At 33.8% G+C, this 13,540-nt stretch overlaps 4 protein-coding genes across 4 annotated transcripts; 1 reads left to right on the top strand and 3 right to left on the bottom strand.

Moving 5' to 3' along the window:
* Nucleotides 1-272: 272 nt before the first annotated feature.
* Nucleotides 273-3,260, top strand: Ykt6 (YKT6 v-SNARE). Its single transcript, XM_070674511.1, has 4 exons — nt 273-488; nt 862-1,057; nt 1,156-1,427; nt 1,556-3,260. The coding sequence occupies exons 2-4, from the start codon at nt 868-870 to the stop codon at nt 1,694-1,696; spliced, it is 603 nt and encodes a 200-aa protein (XP_070530612.1). The 5' UTR covers nt 273-488; nt 862-867; the 3' UTR covers nt 1,697-3,260.
* On the bottom strand, nt 2,978-5,338 carry Nd-42 (NADH dehydrogenase (ubiquinone) subunit ND-42). The gene is made up of 4 exons (XM_070674496.1): nt 5,020-5,338; nt 4,178-4,819; nt 3,704-4,090; nt 2,978-3,473 (listed from the first exon to the last, which is right to left on the bottom strand). Exons 1-4 carry the CDS (start codon nt 5,086-5,088, stop codon nt 3,306-3,308), a joined length of 1,266 nt encoding a protein of 421 aa, XP_070530597.1. The 5' UTR covers nt 5,089-5,338; the 3' UTR covers nt 2,978-3,305.
* A 1,415-nt stretch (nt 5,339-6,753) lies between these two features.
* Nucleotides 6,754-8,947, bottom strand: Ublcp1 (Ubiquitin-like domain-containing C-terminal domain phosphatase 1). The gene is made up of 2 exons (XM_070674504.1): nt 8,733-8,947; nt 6,754-8,376 (listed from the first exon to the last, which is right to left on the bottom strand). The coding sequence occupies exons 1-2, from the start codon at nt 8,890-8,892 to the stop codon at nt 7,544-7,546; spliced, it is 993 nt and encodes a 330-aa protein (XP_070530605.1). The 5' UTR covers nt 8,893-8,947; the 3' UTR covers nt 6,754-7,543.
* A 423-nt stretch (nt 8,948-9,370) lies between these two features.
* LOC139113350 (salivary peroxidase/catechol oxidase) lies at nt 9,371-12,745 on the bottom strand. The gene is made up of 5 exons (XM_070674456.1): nt 12,612-12,745; nt 11,912-12,352; nt 11,237-11,801; nt 9,872-10,970; nt 9,371-9,648 (listed from the first exon to the last, which is right to left on the bottom strand). Exons 1-5 carry the CDS (start codon nt 12,743-12,745, stop codon nt 9,452-9,454), a joined length of 2,436 nt encoding a protein of 811 aa, XP_070530557.1. The 3' UTR covers nt 9,371-9,451.
* Between the last annotated feature and the right edge of the window lie 795 nt (nt 12,746-13,540).

The following is a 13,540-nucleotide window of genomic DNA, read 5'->3' as shown; positions in this document are numbered from 1 at the left end:
ACACTGACTGTAAAATAAAATGATCGAACGTGTATTTTTATCGGAGTAAGTGATGTGAGGTGTAAATTAAATTTGTCAAAGGGTAATTAAACAATTAAAATCGAAATTTAATTGAGCGTTTATACCTGTTTTTTTTTTGCAGAACGAAAACACACAATGGATTACTTAGATTACTAGAACGCCATGCGCGTGTTTCTAGTAATTTACTAGTTCTCGTAAATGGCGGGTGGTGATCTCTGTATCGCATGCCGGTCGCCTATCATTACTTGTCGTGCAACGTGCCCAACATGGCCGTTTTCGCAGCTAGTGGTGTCCAGATGATTGTATACGTCGCAAGAAAACACGATGATTCTCCAGTGAATCAGCACGGCGAGTGAGCGTCCTGCTGATAATCCAGTCGCACGAGTTGCAGGACGTATCTCTCTGGATTTGCTGTGACAACCAAAGATTCTGCAAGTCGTATACGATAAATATTGTAAAGAATCGACGTATGTTTAACATCATTTTAAAATTGCTCTGTGCTATTTTTTTTTACCCCTTTTTTTCACACATTATTGGAATTCAAATTAATCATTTTATTATATCTTACAATCAACTATAAAAATGTCTTTCTTTTTTTTTTTTTTTTAAATATTGATTACTGAATGTGTTTCGTCATAAATCGTATTTGAAAATTTAGATAATTCGCTGCAAATGCTTTATTTATTTAATTTATAAAAAAAGAGTTACTTGTAATTAAAATTAAATTAATTAAAATAATAAATTACGAATGAGGGGTATATTTAATTTAAGCCACATATAAATTATAGTTTTTATTTAATACATTTTATTTAATACATTTTGATTCTGCTATATTTGCAGTTTAAGATGGTGAAGTTATACGCACTGACCGTTCTGTACAAAAGTCCTACGTCGGCGACAACACTGAAAGCTGCTTACGATGTAGAATCGTTTTCCTTTTTTCAAAAAAACAGTATTAGAGAATTCATGTGTTTTGTCAGTAAAACCATTGTGGAAAGAACACAGACGTGCGCTAGGCAGAGTGTTAAAGAAGGCGGTAACTATGATTAGAAAATAAGTTTCTCCGATAAAATTCTCGTCTTACTGCGAACACTATTACATAAAGATTTTTTTTTTTTTTTTTTTTTTTTTCAGAGTACATGTGCCATGTATACGTGCGAGCTGACAATCTTGCCGCGGTCCTCATCTCGGATCATGAATATCCCAGAAGAGTGGCGCACACTCTAATTACAAAAGTGATGGACGAGTTTGCAGCGAAGCACCCGCCCTCAACATGGTCCACACTCAAAGAAGCCACCGCTGATTTTCCACAAATCAATATGTACCTAGCCAAATATCAGAATCCACTCGAGGCAGACGCGCTCTCGAAAATGCAAAACGATCTTGACGAAACAAAAATTATTCTGGTAAGTACCGAGCTTTATATTTTTTTTACTGTTCGCTAAATTATTAATAAGAAATAATTTTATTTAATCGAGAATATCTGCATGCATCGTAATAGTAGTACTTAGGACTTTGTGGTATTTTTAACTAGCACAATACTTTGGAAGCGGTGCTTCAAAGAGGAGAGAAGCTAGACGATCTAGTTTCCAAGTCGGAAGGACTTAGCGCTCAGTCAAAGGCGTTTTATAAAACCGCACGGAAAACTAATTCCTGCTGTAGTTTAACTCCTTAGAACGTTTTCCCTTCCCCCCCTTTTTTTTTCTTTTTATCAGCGAGCTTCGCCGCTTCAATATTTCAATAAATGTGACTTCATAATCATTGCGATATAAAACGCAACGGAATATTATTACGTAAAAGTGTTTATATGGAAATAGGAGGAAAAAAAAGGAAAGGTTTAGTAAATAGAGAAATATAGAAGATTTTGATCTACGTAGACTTTTCAGTGGAACGTTTATATTAATTCAATTTCTAATTAAATAACGGGCAAAAAGCAAAGCACTGCCGGTTCCTCCCAGTTAAGTAAAATTTTTAGGAATGTTATACGCCCTTAAAAATTCATCTACTCGCGAGAAACGGTCCTAAACAAGTGAGTATGAAATTTGCTTCCGAGATGAGTTTCGCGCGAGGGAAAACCATCGTAATGGAATTTCCACTGTGTCAAAACATCGCCTTAAACACATTCCGAATGTTAGTTACGTGTGAAAAAAAAAAGCCAGTGCGAAGAAGTTTATCATAACAGACATCTGTCTGTTCTATAGGTACAATTCGATAAGGGCAATTGTGAACATTATATCTTTATTCAAACAATTAAATTCCAAACGTAATATAATTAGCATAAAGTAATCAAAAAACATTTTTAACAAGCAAGACTTTTGTAACTGTTAGAAATAATTTTGTCTTGTAACTGTGCGATTTTATTAAGTATAGATACTAAATTGCGCACGTAATGTGCTTTTATTTCTGAGTACTCACTAATTTTCACGCATTAAAATGAGCTAAATGACGGAACCAATTATCGTGAAGAAAAGCGGCAACAATTGAATCTCGCGATCTATATTTTAACAAAAGATGTTGAAATATCATCCTTATTATAATATTTAAAAAAGAAAAAAAAATATTGCAGATTTAAAAAAAAATGTTGTTTAACCCGAAGAAACGTAAACCAGTTTTTATTTCTTTTTAACATGAATAACTATATTTATATGTCATGAAATATACCAAACTGAAGCATTAATGTTTGTTACATTAATATATTTCATCTAATTAATCAGAGGGTAATAAGATTACGATTATTTGTCATTTGAGCTTCATAAATAAAACTGATGATGTGTCTTGACAAAAAGAAAATATATTCTACGTATAATATTTAAGTAACAACTGTAATCTTTATACTATGTATGTTGAAGAGTATAATGAGCCAGTAAATATATATATTAATATATTTTCAAATGTTAATGTTAATGTTATATGGTGTACTCATGGAAAGAAAATAATTTATACATAGAGCAAGTCATAATTGTAAAGTACATTTATTTAAACATATTATATACATTAAAATATATAACTCATAAATATACGGGATTGTTGCCGCCACACTATCACTTATTTGTACTTTTTAAATAAATTTGAAACATATTTTTAAATACATTTAAATTAGAGGAATATATATTCATGTTTAAAAACTTATATCAATGTATTTTGTTATTATGAGATGTACTGTGAAATGAAGAAAATTAAGTGCAAAACTGGAGGCGGAGGCATATCCCAATTAAAAGTAAAATTTATTTTTACCTCAATTATTGTTTACAAGCTCTATTTTTTTCCTATCGATTTTTTCGTACTCACTGCACTGTGACGGTGGCTTTAAGTTTTTTCATTTCTTCAATTAATACATTTATTTCACGTGCATTGGGTCTTAGAGTCATGAGGTCCTTACTTAGCGATTTGAACAAAATATTTTTGTCTCCGAGGTTAGCATTAAATCCTTTAGCGTATTCAGATCCAGGTACCTGTAAGGATATCAATAATTCCATGCAGTTCTTTAAATTAGAGACATTAAAAATTTGGCCGCATCCCGTAATGTAATTTTTTGCCGTTCAATTTTTTATTTTATTGGTTATTATACAAATAATAAGTTTATGAAAATCCATTATGAACAAACTTATATGATTTTTCGAATTTTCTAGCGACAACATAATAAAATTACGTTCGACGATAGCAAGTTTCTACATACACATACCGCTTTCATTGCATAAAATCTTTCCTCATCTTCTGCAGCCGTATAGTGTAATTCTGGTACTGTAAACTCATATCTATAATAATCTATATGTAGATCTCGTCTGTCCATATAATGTACCCTTTTATTGCGAAGAACGTCAACGCTCTCAAATCTCCAATCGGACATTTTTTTCTCTGTCTTTTCATAATCAAAGTTCAATTCTTCAATGTCCTCGATCATGTAATCAACGTTACCTTCGTTGGTCCAATCATAAATTAACACATGAGAATGTTCTGTAATATTCTTTAAATAATCCAATTTATAAAATGTTTCAATATCTTGGAGATACTCTGACGTGAAAACTTTTGAATTTACTTCGTACGGTATATTTCGCTTTTTAATTTTTTCCTATAAATGTCAATTAAAAAAAACATAAAATATACATAAATATACGAAAGACAATCGTAAGTACAATTCGCGATAAAATTAAATTACCTTGACTGCATCCACAGGCATATCCAAATAAATAATCAAATGAGGTCTCATCGTTTGCGATTGGGTAATGGTTGCGATATCGTTGTAAAATTTCATTGCCTGTGGACGCATGTAACCGGCGTTTACCATTGCCTTCGCAAATATGTAATCGGAATAGAAAGAACGATTGAGCACTACTCCCTGACCAGTTGACAGCAAGTGTAGTAGGGCAGTGATGTACTGGTCATACTTGAATTGGAAATAATGAAATTGAAACATGGGCACATTGGGATGATGTGGATTCGTCAGAAATTTCTGTACATCACACGACTGCGATTTAGGAGACAGTCTGTCATCCAATGTACGTATATCATATCCATATTCGTTTATGTAAAATTCGTCAAAGGTTGGTGGTGGCAAATAGACCATTTCTAACTCCTCCGCTAATTTTGCGGCCACTTTAGATTTTCCTGCGGCAATCGGACCTTCGACGACAATCACCTTCGAGTTTTCGTCGCATCGATCCACCATTGGATCGAACAGCTGAGCCCAAAAATTATATTTCTTGTTGAAATAATCAAATGGCGCGATACGTTGTCGATTCACTCGTTTCGATTTATGTGAAATAAAGGCCAACTGTGTCACATTGTTGGAAACTGTCACCTGTTAAATTTGCAAAGTTAACGTAACGTGTTATTCTGACGGAAAAATAATTTATATTTAAATATACATATTAATATAATTTACTTTACATAATACACAAACTATGAATTTTTTACAGTCACGTTATTTATATTAATGATTAATTTAACTATCAATGTTATATATTGCAAATAAAATATGTTAATATTGCTAGTACTAACCTTACATAATTGCCTGGTAAGATTATTGTATCCGAGCCTCGCTATACCAATGCGAGTGAATGATGCCATTTTATTGTTGCAAATATAACTTTAGAAGAAGAAGGAACTGAGTATTGCTCGTTACAAATAAATATGTGAAAGATACATCGCTCGATATATTCAAAATCTTGCTCAAGGCTCGAGGACGATCAGCCTCGATCTGATCTTGCGTCCCAAAATGCACCGAGGAAAAAGTGATTAGGCTTTTGTGTTGAATTTAAATCCACTTTTTGAAGCAAAAGACAAGTGATAAAGTAATTTCAGAATCGCGCTTATTTGATTTATTTTCGTAAATTTAAAAATTAGTGTCTAAATTAAATAATAAATCCTATCTATAAATAATTGGTGTGATGCCTGAATAAGCTGAGTCTCGATTTTATTGTGGCCGCTTAAAATCGACGCTGATTGGTTCTCTCGTCTAGGGTGATGGAAGACCTTAGCGCGCCGACCAATTACAGCGTTCCATCGATTGCCTCATCGCGAGTTGGTAACGGGCTATGTGACTCATGTTATTGCGTACCACTAGAGGACACGGCGAGCACGCGGTCCGAGTTCGAAACGAAGATGTCGAGGCATCCGTGCGTCGTAGCCCATTTCTCGTGTCGAATTCGAGAATTTGAGACGGTCGGGAGTGTCGTGGACTATCTCGCGAGTGTCCAAAGCGCGAAAGGAGGACTCGACACGTGCTACCAGAAAGGAGGAGGAGGCCCAGGAAGGGTATCTAGCACCAGCGGAGCAAGAGGAACTCCGCTGCTGTGCAGTGTTCAATGAGAATAAGTGCCGAACGCCGATTAGTAATAATACGAACCGCAGCCGGTTCGTCGGTCGTTTCGGGTGTGTCGCAATGTTATCGGGCGCTTTTTGTTACGATTTTTTTTGCGGGAGTGCCGAAAACCAACGCGCGACAGTGTTAATTAATTATCGCGATAGTAATTCTTCCGGGCGCGTTCGCGAGTTACTTGTGCGCGGAAGGATGGCTCGTCACATCCCATCTGAGAGGAGGAGCAGGCTCGGGACGAGCATCCTACATCGGCGGAGCAACTTTTAGGTAAGCATTAATTTATCTAATAAAATCTTTATTAAAAGAAAACCTTCACTTTTTTTTTTATTAATTTTTTAAATTAATAACATGTCTACATTAATGTTTTATTTTATGTTACAGTCACCGGCAGAAATCCACAACTCCGCTGAAGCTCATGCAGTTTGGTAAGTCGCATGGTTTTTTTTTCGTAGTTTGGAATTTAGTCTCTTGAACCGATAATGTAATCATCATATAGAAATTTATATAATTAATTAATGTCCCCAATTATAATGACGCGCACGAATTGGGACTTCGAAAAATAGTATACGCGAAGTGTGCGCATGGTTTGCTTTAATATTAATAAAATTGCAAACAAGTAATTCAAAATTAAATTTTATTAGTTTCTAAAAACTTTGCTACGAACTCGTCACCGTCGCTTTCGAACAGCAGTAGTAAAAGTCAAGGCACAGATTAGAATGAAGATTTCAGTAGTATAACTAAACGATAAATCATAAATAAATTATTCTAAAATAAAATAAAGTTAAATAAGATGAAATACGGCAAAATTAAATTAAAATAAAACAAAATTAATTAAATAAAATACGGTATAATAAAAAGTAATATCTGCAATTAAGTAAAAATAGGTGGAAGGTAAATAAAATTAAAAATAAACGTTTCAGATAAATTAGTTTTAATATAACTGTTATGGAATTTTTTGTATTATTACATTTTTTTCATGATACTTTAAATTGGTATGAAAAATGGAAACAGTATGTTATACTTTTTAAATAGTTCAAAAATTGATTAACTTCTTAAATAAAGTCCGCCAACGCTAGCATTTAATATATACGATATTACGGTTTGCATAATCAGTGCATATTACACGTTAAAAAATGAATAATACTACAAGAAATCCACGTTGTAGTGCACCTACGTAAATATGAACAATTAAACGACTTTACATCGTCGTGTTATACAAGACTTAAAATTAACCGATATCTTTTACACTTCATGCATAATATAAAAAATACACGTAAAAAAACTTCGAAAATGTATAGTACACAGCACATGGATTTCCCCAATATGTTACATAATTGCACATCTTGTGCATCTTATTTAAGAGATTCTTACAAGTATACACAACCAACTAATTTAATAGAAGTACATAGAATAAGAAACATGTGAAAATATGTTTTCAGATAAGTTATTATAAATTTTTGCATTAAAAGTTTTTCTGCAATACAAAGTAGACTGACGCTTTTTGTTCTTATTCATCATAAAACAGCCTTGTTTTTCAGTCATTTTAAAATAGTTGATGCATTTTCTCCATACGTTCACTTTATCATATTATAATATTAAAGTTGTCTTACATTTCTCCTGTGAATCAAGATTATTTTTCTTCCTTCAATCAACTACTCCAAATGGCAAAAAAAAAATAATAAAATAAAATTTTACTCAAATAATTTAACTTTTCTCATTGCTGCTCGTTTGTGCACTGCTTTTATCGTTTTTCTTCGGTTTATATTCTTCCCATTTTCTATGATTAAGAATTTGAAAGTCATCAAGGTCCGCTATTAATTCTAAATATTTTGACAACTTTAATAGTTCAAAATCTCTAACTCTACTGGTGTGAGCATGTTTGAAAGGTTTTATTCTCAGTCCTGATTGTGGATTCATTATGAAATTTCGTCTAATATCATCGAACATTATTGTATTTTTTGCTGAAAACTGCTTGTACTTTCCCCAAATAATTCCCAGTGGTTTAACTCCCACTACACCATATTTTGGTGTGTGAACAGTAATCATTGCCAGAACGTCTAGATGAAAGGCTATTTTATAGTTTGGATGATTTGAAACTCCCAGCAACTTCATCTTTTCATTAATCCATCTCATACTAGTTGCCGACCAGATGACTATATCATAATTTTTATACGCGCGCGTTAAAAATTCATGAAGGTATGGACGCATTAGCTGTGCACCACTTTCTGCCACTGATCTATGATCAAACAAAGTATAGTCTATGTCTAGTACAAGAAGTTTCTTACCCTCTCTTAAAGGGTTTAGCTCTGTGATTACATAGCGATCGATTCGTATTTGGATTTTTCGTAAATTAATTTCAGCCTTTTCGATCTCTACTTCTTCTTCTTCTATATCGAGATCATTAATCACATCAGGTACATTCGCAGGTGCTTGACTGACTTCAGCAATATCTTCCTCGCGTGAGCCCATTAACATCAGCTTAAAACCAGGCTTCAAATTTAATTTACCAATTATATCCTCATCTTGTGCTGCTTTGCCTAATATACATAAAGTTTTTATATATTTGTTAGGATCTTACACATTTAAATTAATATATCTAAATTACAAACTGTTTATTAAATTTTTTTTTTGAAACAGAAATAATTAATACAAAATTTACAAGAATTATTTTTTAAATTATAAGTAATATCTGTATACACACACACATGATGCATACACATACATATCTTATATATGTATATACGTAATATATAAAATATAAGTTAAATCATTATAAATATAATTATTAATATAAAAAAAAATTTAACTTTACGTCAGACAATAGGGTACCAAATAAATTATTAAACCTAATAATTTCTCATTTAAACTTATCGAAAACGGTTCAAAACATAACCTTTAAACTTTAGATTTAGCAACTTCTGTCGTTCTGGGCGAACACCCGTTTCCTTGTGTATACGCTCTTTCAGAGTGAGAACCGTATCTTCTTCCTGAATATCTAGAATATCGTATTCCTTTCCGCTCCATTTCACCACAATTCTTAATTCACTCTCCATCCTATTGCTTTTCCAACCACATCAACGAGACATCAAAGAAACGCGTGCATCTAGTGCTGATGTATGTGGATGTATATACTACGAGTCCAGAAAAAAAAACCGATAAATGCAACTGTATTATCGATAATATCGAGCCTGATTAAAAATATTTTAAAATATTCGATCGCAAATAATTTTAAATAAAAAATGACGGAGTCACCCGTGCGTGCAAACAAAATGTCACGCGTACTTTTTCATTTAATTTAATTAACAATTTGACAGCGGGTGTCAGTAAATACAATCATGTGATGTAAGTGTTTTGTCAACGTCCGTTATCAGCAGCTAGGCTGGTGTTACACGTACTCCCACAACAATATTTTTGAGCACATATTAACCGGCTGTACAGTACGAAATTTTCAGTCTTTAAAATATGTTTTACTATTTTACAGTCGATCGACGCGTTTGTTGAAGGTAATTTTAATTTGATACTTTAGTAAGTAAAGTACATACAATAATTTTATTGCGTTTATGTGCAAAATACATAAATATTATATGTTGTAATTTTAAAACTTTATATTAATTACTGCGATGTCGTTGAATGGGAAAAGTAATTTTCTTTCCATGATGTAAAAGAAGGTCCTGGTATTTTTTCGCACGATGTCATAGGGTTATCAGAGCTAACAGAACGCATAACTTGCAGCTGAGCGTGCGTAACGTTATCTGAACAATCGCATATTAATTTTGCCAGCGAACTTTTGCGTATCTCCACAAGTTGATCTGAAATTTTCATAAAATTTTGTTGTATTTTATTACAGTCTTTATTGAAGATTCTGATGCGTTAAAATATGCATAAATGTAAAACAATTGAGGAACACTAACATTTAGGTAAAAGTATATTTACTTTTTTAATTAATATACATTTAATTTTAATCAAAGCTGCAGTAATTAAGATTATAATATAATTATATTATCTTTCAGCAAAATAAGTAAATTATCGTACCTTCTGTGAAAGGATACGGTTGTTTAGCATGCTCATACCAGAAACGATCTCCCTTTTGCAATCGCATAAATTGATCGAGAATCAAGCACGTAAACGTAGGTCCGATTAAGCTGTTCGATTCTGGTATTTCTGCTAATGCACCTGTATACAAATCGACGTCATCGACAGTGTTATAGAGCATTGATATCTGTTCAAGAGCTTGTGGATCTAAATGGCCTTCGAGGTCACTGAAACTTCCTATCTTGCCAAGTCCACAATGCTCCCGCCACACGGTATATCCTGGTAATCCATGATCCCGACCTCGCTGGATATTTAAGGACACTAAATCAAGGCCACATGGTACCGAAGAATTAACCATAAAATCTTCGAAGAGATGACTAGTTAATTCCGAAGTTACATGCGTCGAATACTTTTGGATAACGTTCGTCGTGGCCGAAATAACCGAACGCCTAATGCCATCAGCGTCGTAAAGACTGTACGGATTAAAAAGCATTTTGTGCAGTTCTATATAGGATTGTGTATCCTTTTCGGCGTCTGTCATTTTCATCAGCCCTGGCAGTAAAGTGTGGGCAAAGCGGAAAGCTGCGGCCGCAAAGTTATTCGCGATCGTCGGATTATTCTTCAACTCATTTAGGCCGTGCGTTTGCCTTTTGTAACCTGACTTGAGAGGTTTTAAATCATGCTCGTTCATTCTCTCGTCACTCAAGATAATAGGCAAAAATTCACGATAAGTTATGTGCTGTAATTGAGCACCAACGATGCGTCGCGTTTCCTGATAAAGCTTCTCGTCGCTCCAAGAGGGATTGACTCTGGCCAATTCATTCGCAATTCTGTTATGCTGTCGCGCCCAGAGAAGATGCATTGTAGTCAAATGCAAGTTCTCATTCGCCCTGGAGTCACCAGCGGCAAAGCAATAGCGACCACGGTGTCGCTCGACTTCTCGATTGCAGCCGTCATTAGGATTTATGCTCGGTGGTAGCAAAGTCCTGTTGTCAGAAGTTAATTGCATCCTCAAGCGACCACCGATGAACTCGCGCAAGTCGCAAGCAGTTTCACTGTCGGAACCATAAATAGCCGAACCGTCGATGAAGGCGCTGACCTAATATTATCACAATAATAGGTATAAAATTTTTTATCGTCGTCTCTTTTAAATAATTAATTTTAAATAAAATAATTTAACGAAATAAATTATTTTTCACAGAAATTTCTTATTAGTTTCGTAAACTTTATACATTGATATAAAAAGACTTATCTGTATTTTTTCTTTTCACATATAAAAGAAAAATAAAGATAAGTTTTTTTATATCAATGTATAAAGTTTATAAAATTAATAAAAAAATTCTGTTAAAAATAATTAATTTTTACTTGATTCAGCTGTTCTCTAGGACCGATTTTACATTGTGGAGCTGGCGCCGACCTCACGAAATCCATACAAGTTCTATTAGTTAAATCATAGACAGGATCGCCGGCGCCTACTCTCACGGGAAAACATTCAGGATGCTGCCTTTCAAAAGGTACTGTTAACGATGGACAGCACGTTATGGAACTTCCATTAATACCCTGACTGAGTGCAGTCGCGGTGATATCGTGATCTAAAAATTGTCCGAACACCGCCAACATCACTGTGAAAGACGGATTACTACTAGCTGAAGGTTTATGCACTTTCAGACTGACTTCTCTAGCAGAAGGCAACATCCTTCCGGATCGAGATTTTCGAGGCAATTCAATTCCATCAGCGTAATCGGGTGGTAGAACTCTTCGAAAAGGCATCATACTCGATCCCCATTCTCTCGGGCGATTGCAGCTGCCGTCAATAGTTCGATATTTGCCGGCTTTGCAAGTATGATCAAGGTATCGTTTGCATACGCTTTCTGGTAACCAGCCGCTATCAAAATACGTATTGATCGGTGACGGTTCATCATGACTGGACCTCAAGTAAAAAAAATTAAATCTTTAGGTAAAGTTAATTATTTTCGTTAAAACGTTAAAATTCTACGTCACATTTATACACGTATACAACAAAATTAAAAGACGCCTTACCTCATTTTCAGGATCATTTTCGTCGCCGCGATTTCACCTACCGCTGCTAAAGCAAGGATGCTAGCGTTAGGACATGTGCTCACCGCGTGGCGATGTCTAGATTCAGGAGATAATAGTGGCAACGGTGATTTTGCAGCGATTATATCCGCGAAAAAACGATCTCTCATTGCCTGTTCGCCAGCTTGCAATCCCTGCGTATATTCTAGTCGACTGAGATGTTTTATTGAAGTATCGGTATTTTCAGATAGTACGGAATTAAGGCCAGTTGTGGAACTGACGGTGCTACTGAAGGCTGCATGTAAGATAGATCCAGATGCCAATTTTAGTACCAAAGTACTCTCTAGATCGTCAGATAACGTTACGTTGTTTGTGGGAACAGTAGAGTTGGTGTGGCTCATGGAATAACTGATAGACACTATCAAAGCCACAGTGAAGACCACTCTAAAATTATAAAGCACGATATTGAGAAACTTAGTTGCGACTAATTTAATTATTGAAGAAAAAAAATTAATTTTATTAATAAGGTATGATTTATCAAAGTACGATTTATTTATTTTTGGCTTCTACAATTTTTTTCTTTTCCAAAATAGTTATTTTCTACATTTAACTTCATAATATGTAGATTAAAATTTGATAATTTTAAAACTCTGCGATTTAATTTGTTATTTTTTAATTTTGTTTTCAGTTTATGCAGACTTACATTAGAATGGCGCAAACGCAGCACTGGAATTGTCGTAGTCGTATTCTTCGCGTTCTCAAAAGGCTCGCAAATTCGATGTAATCAGGCGAATCTGCAGATCTTCTCAGAGGCGTTCTTTCCGTGGCACCACGCATTTTCGTCGCACAGAAATACGGCTTAGATAATGTGCAGAATTCCGCCTACAGGTAAGCCTCTTCTCACTTGGCAATTTGATCTCTCTTATGTGACTCACCTTACTCGACTAACAGGTATCTTGTATGAGTGATTAATAGGCGCAAGTATTAGAGTACTTCTAATACCACATTCATATAAATTATCAATTACTTTAAAATAAATTATTTATCATTAATTTCAATACTTACACAACACTGTCATAAAACTTATTCTTCTCTGGAGAGAACTCTCATCCGTTGAGAAATTGTCAAAAAAAAAATTAATTAAATTAATCAATCAGTACGCACTTACGTGCGATTTTTATTAATTGTTGATACGTTGAGAAAAAAAAATCCAGTAGAATCTTCAACGTGAATTATTTAATTCACACGTAGGTAACCTGATTACATAAATTAAATCAAGAAACGATAGTTGGGAGTGAAACGTGAGCTGTTTCACCGTATTTTTATTTTGTGGTGCAACTACGTTGGTGACAGCAAATGCCGACATATGCGATCACATATTACGTTGATGATTTAATAAAAAAATAATATATTGTCATAAAAGAATATTTAATCTTGAATTTTTTAAAGATATAGTCATAATTATTAATGTTAAATATTAAAAAAAATATCTTGATTATTATACAAATTAATTTGCATGATAATTCTTTCGAAAATATAGTTTACTTTATTTTTTCTGAAACAGTTTAATTTATTTTATCGTATTTTATTCACTTGGTATAGAGAACAATAACTCTATTTTAGTTTTAACAT

The sequence above is a fragment of the Cardiocondyla obscurior genome, linkage group LG02 (assembly GCF_019399895.1).
Source record: "Cardiocondyla obscurior isolate alpha-2009 linkage group LG02, Cobs3.1, whole genome shotgun sequence".
Lineage (NCBI taxonomy): Eukaryota > Metazoa > Arthropoda > Insecta > Hymenoptera > Formicidae > Cardiocondyla > Cardiocondyla obscurior.
The sequence above is the reverse complement of the archived record's forward strand: the minus strand, read 5'-3'. Positions and strand labels throughout refer to the sequence as shown.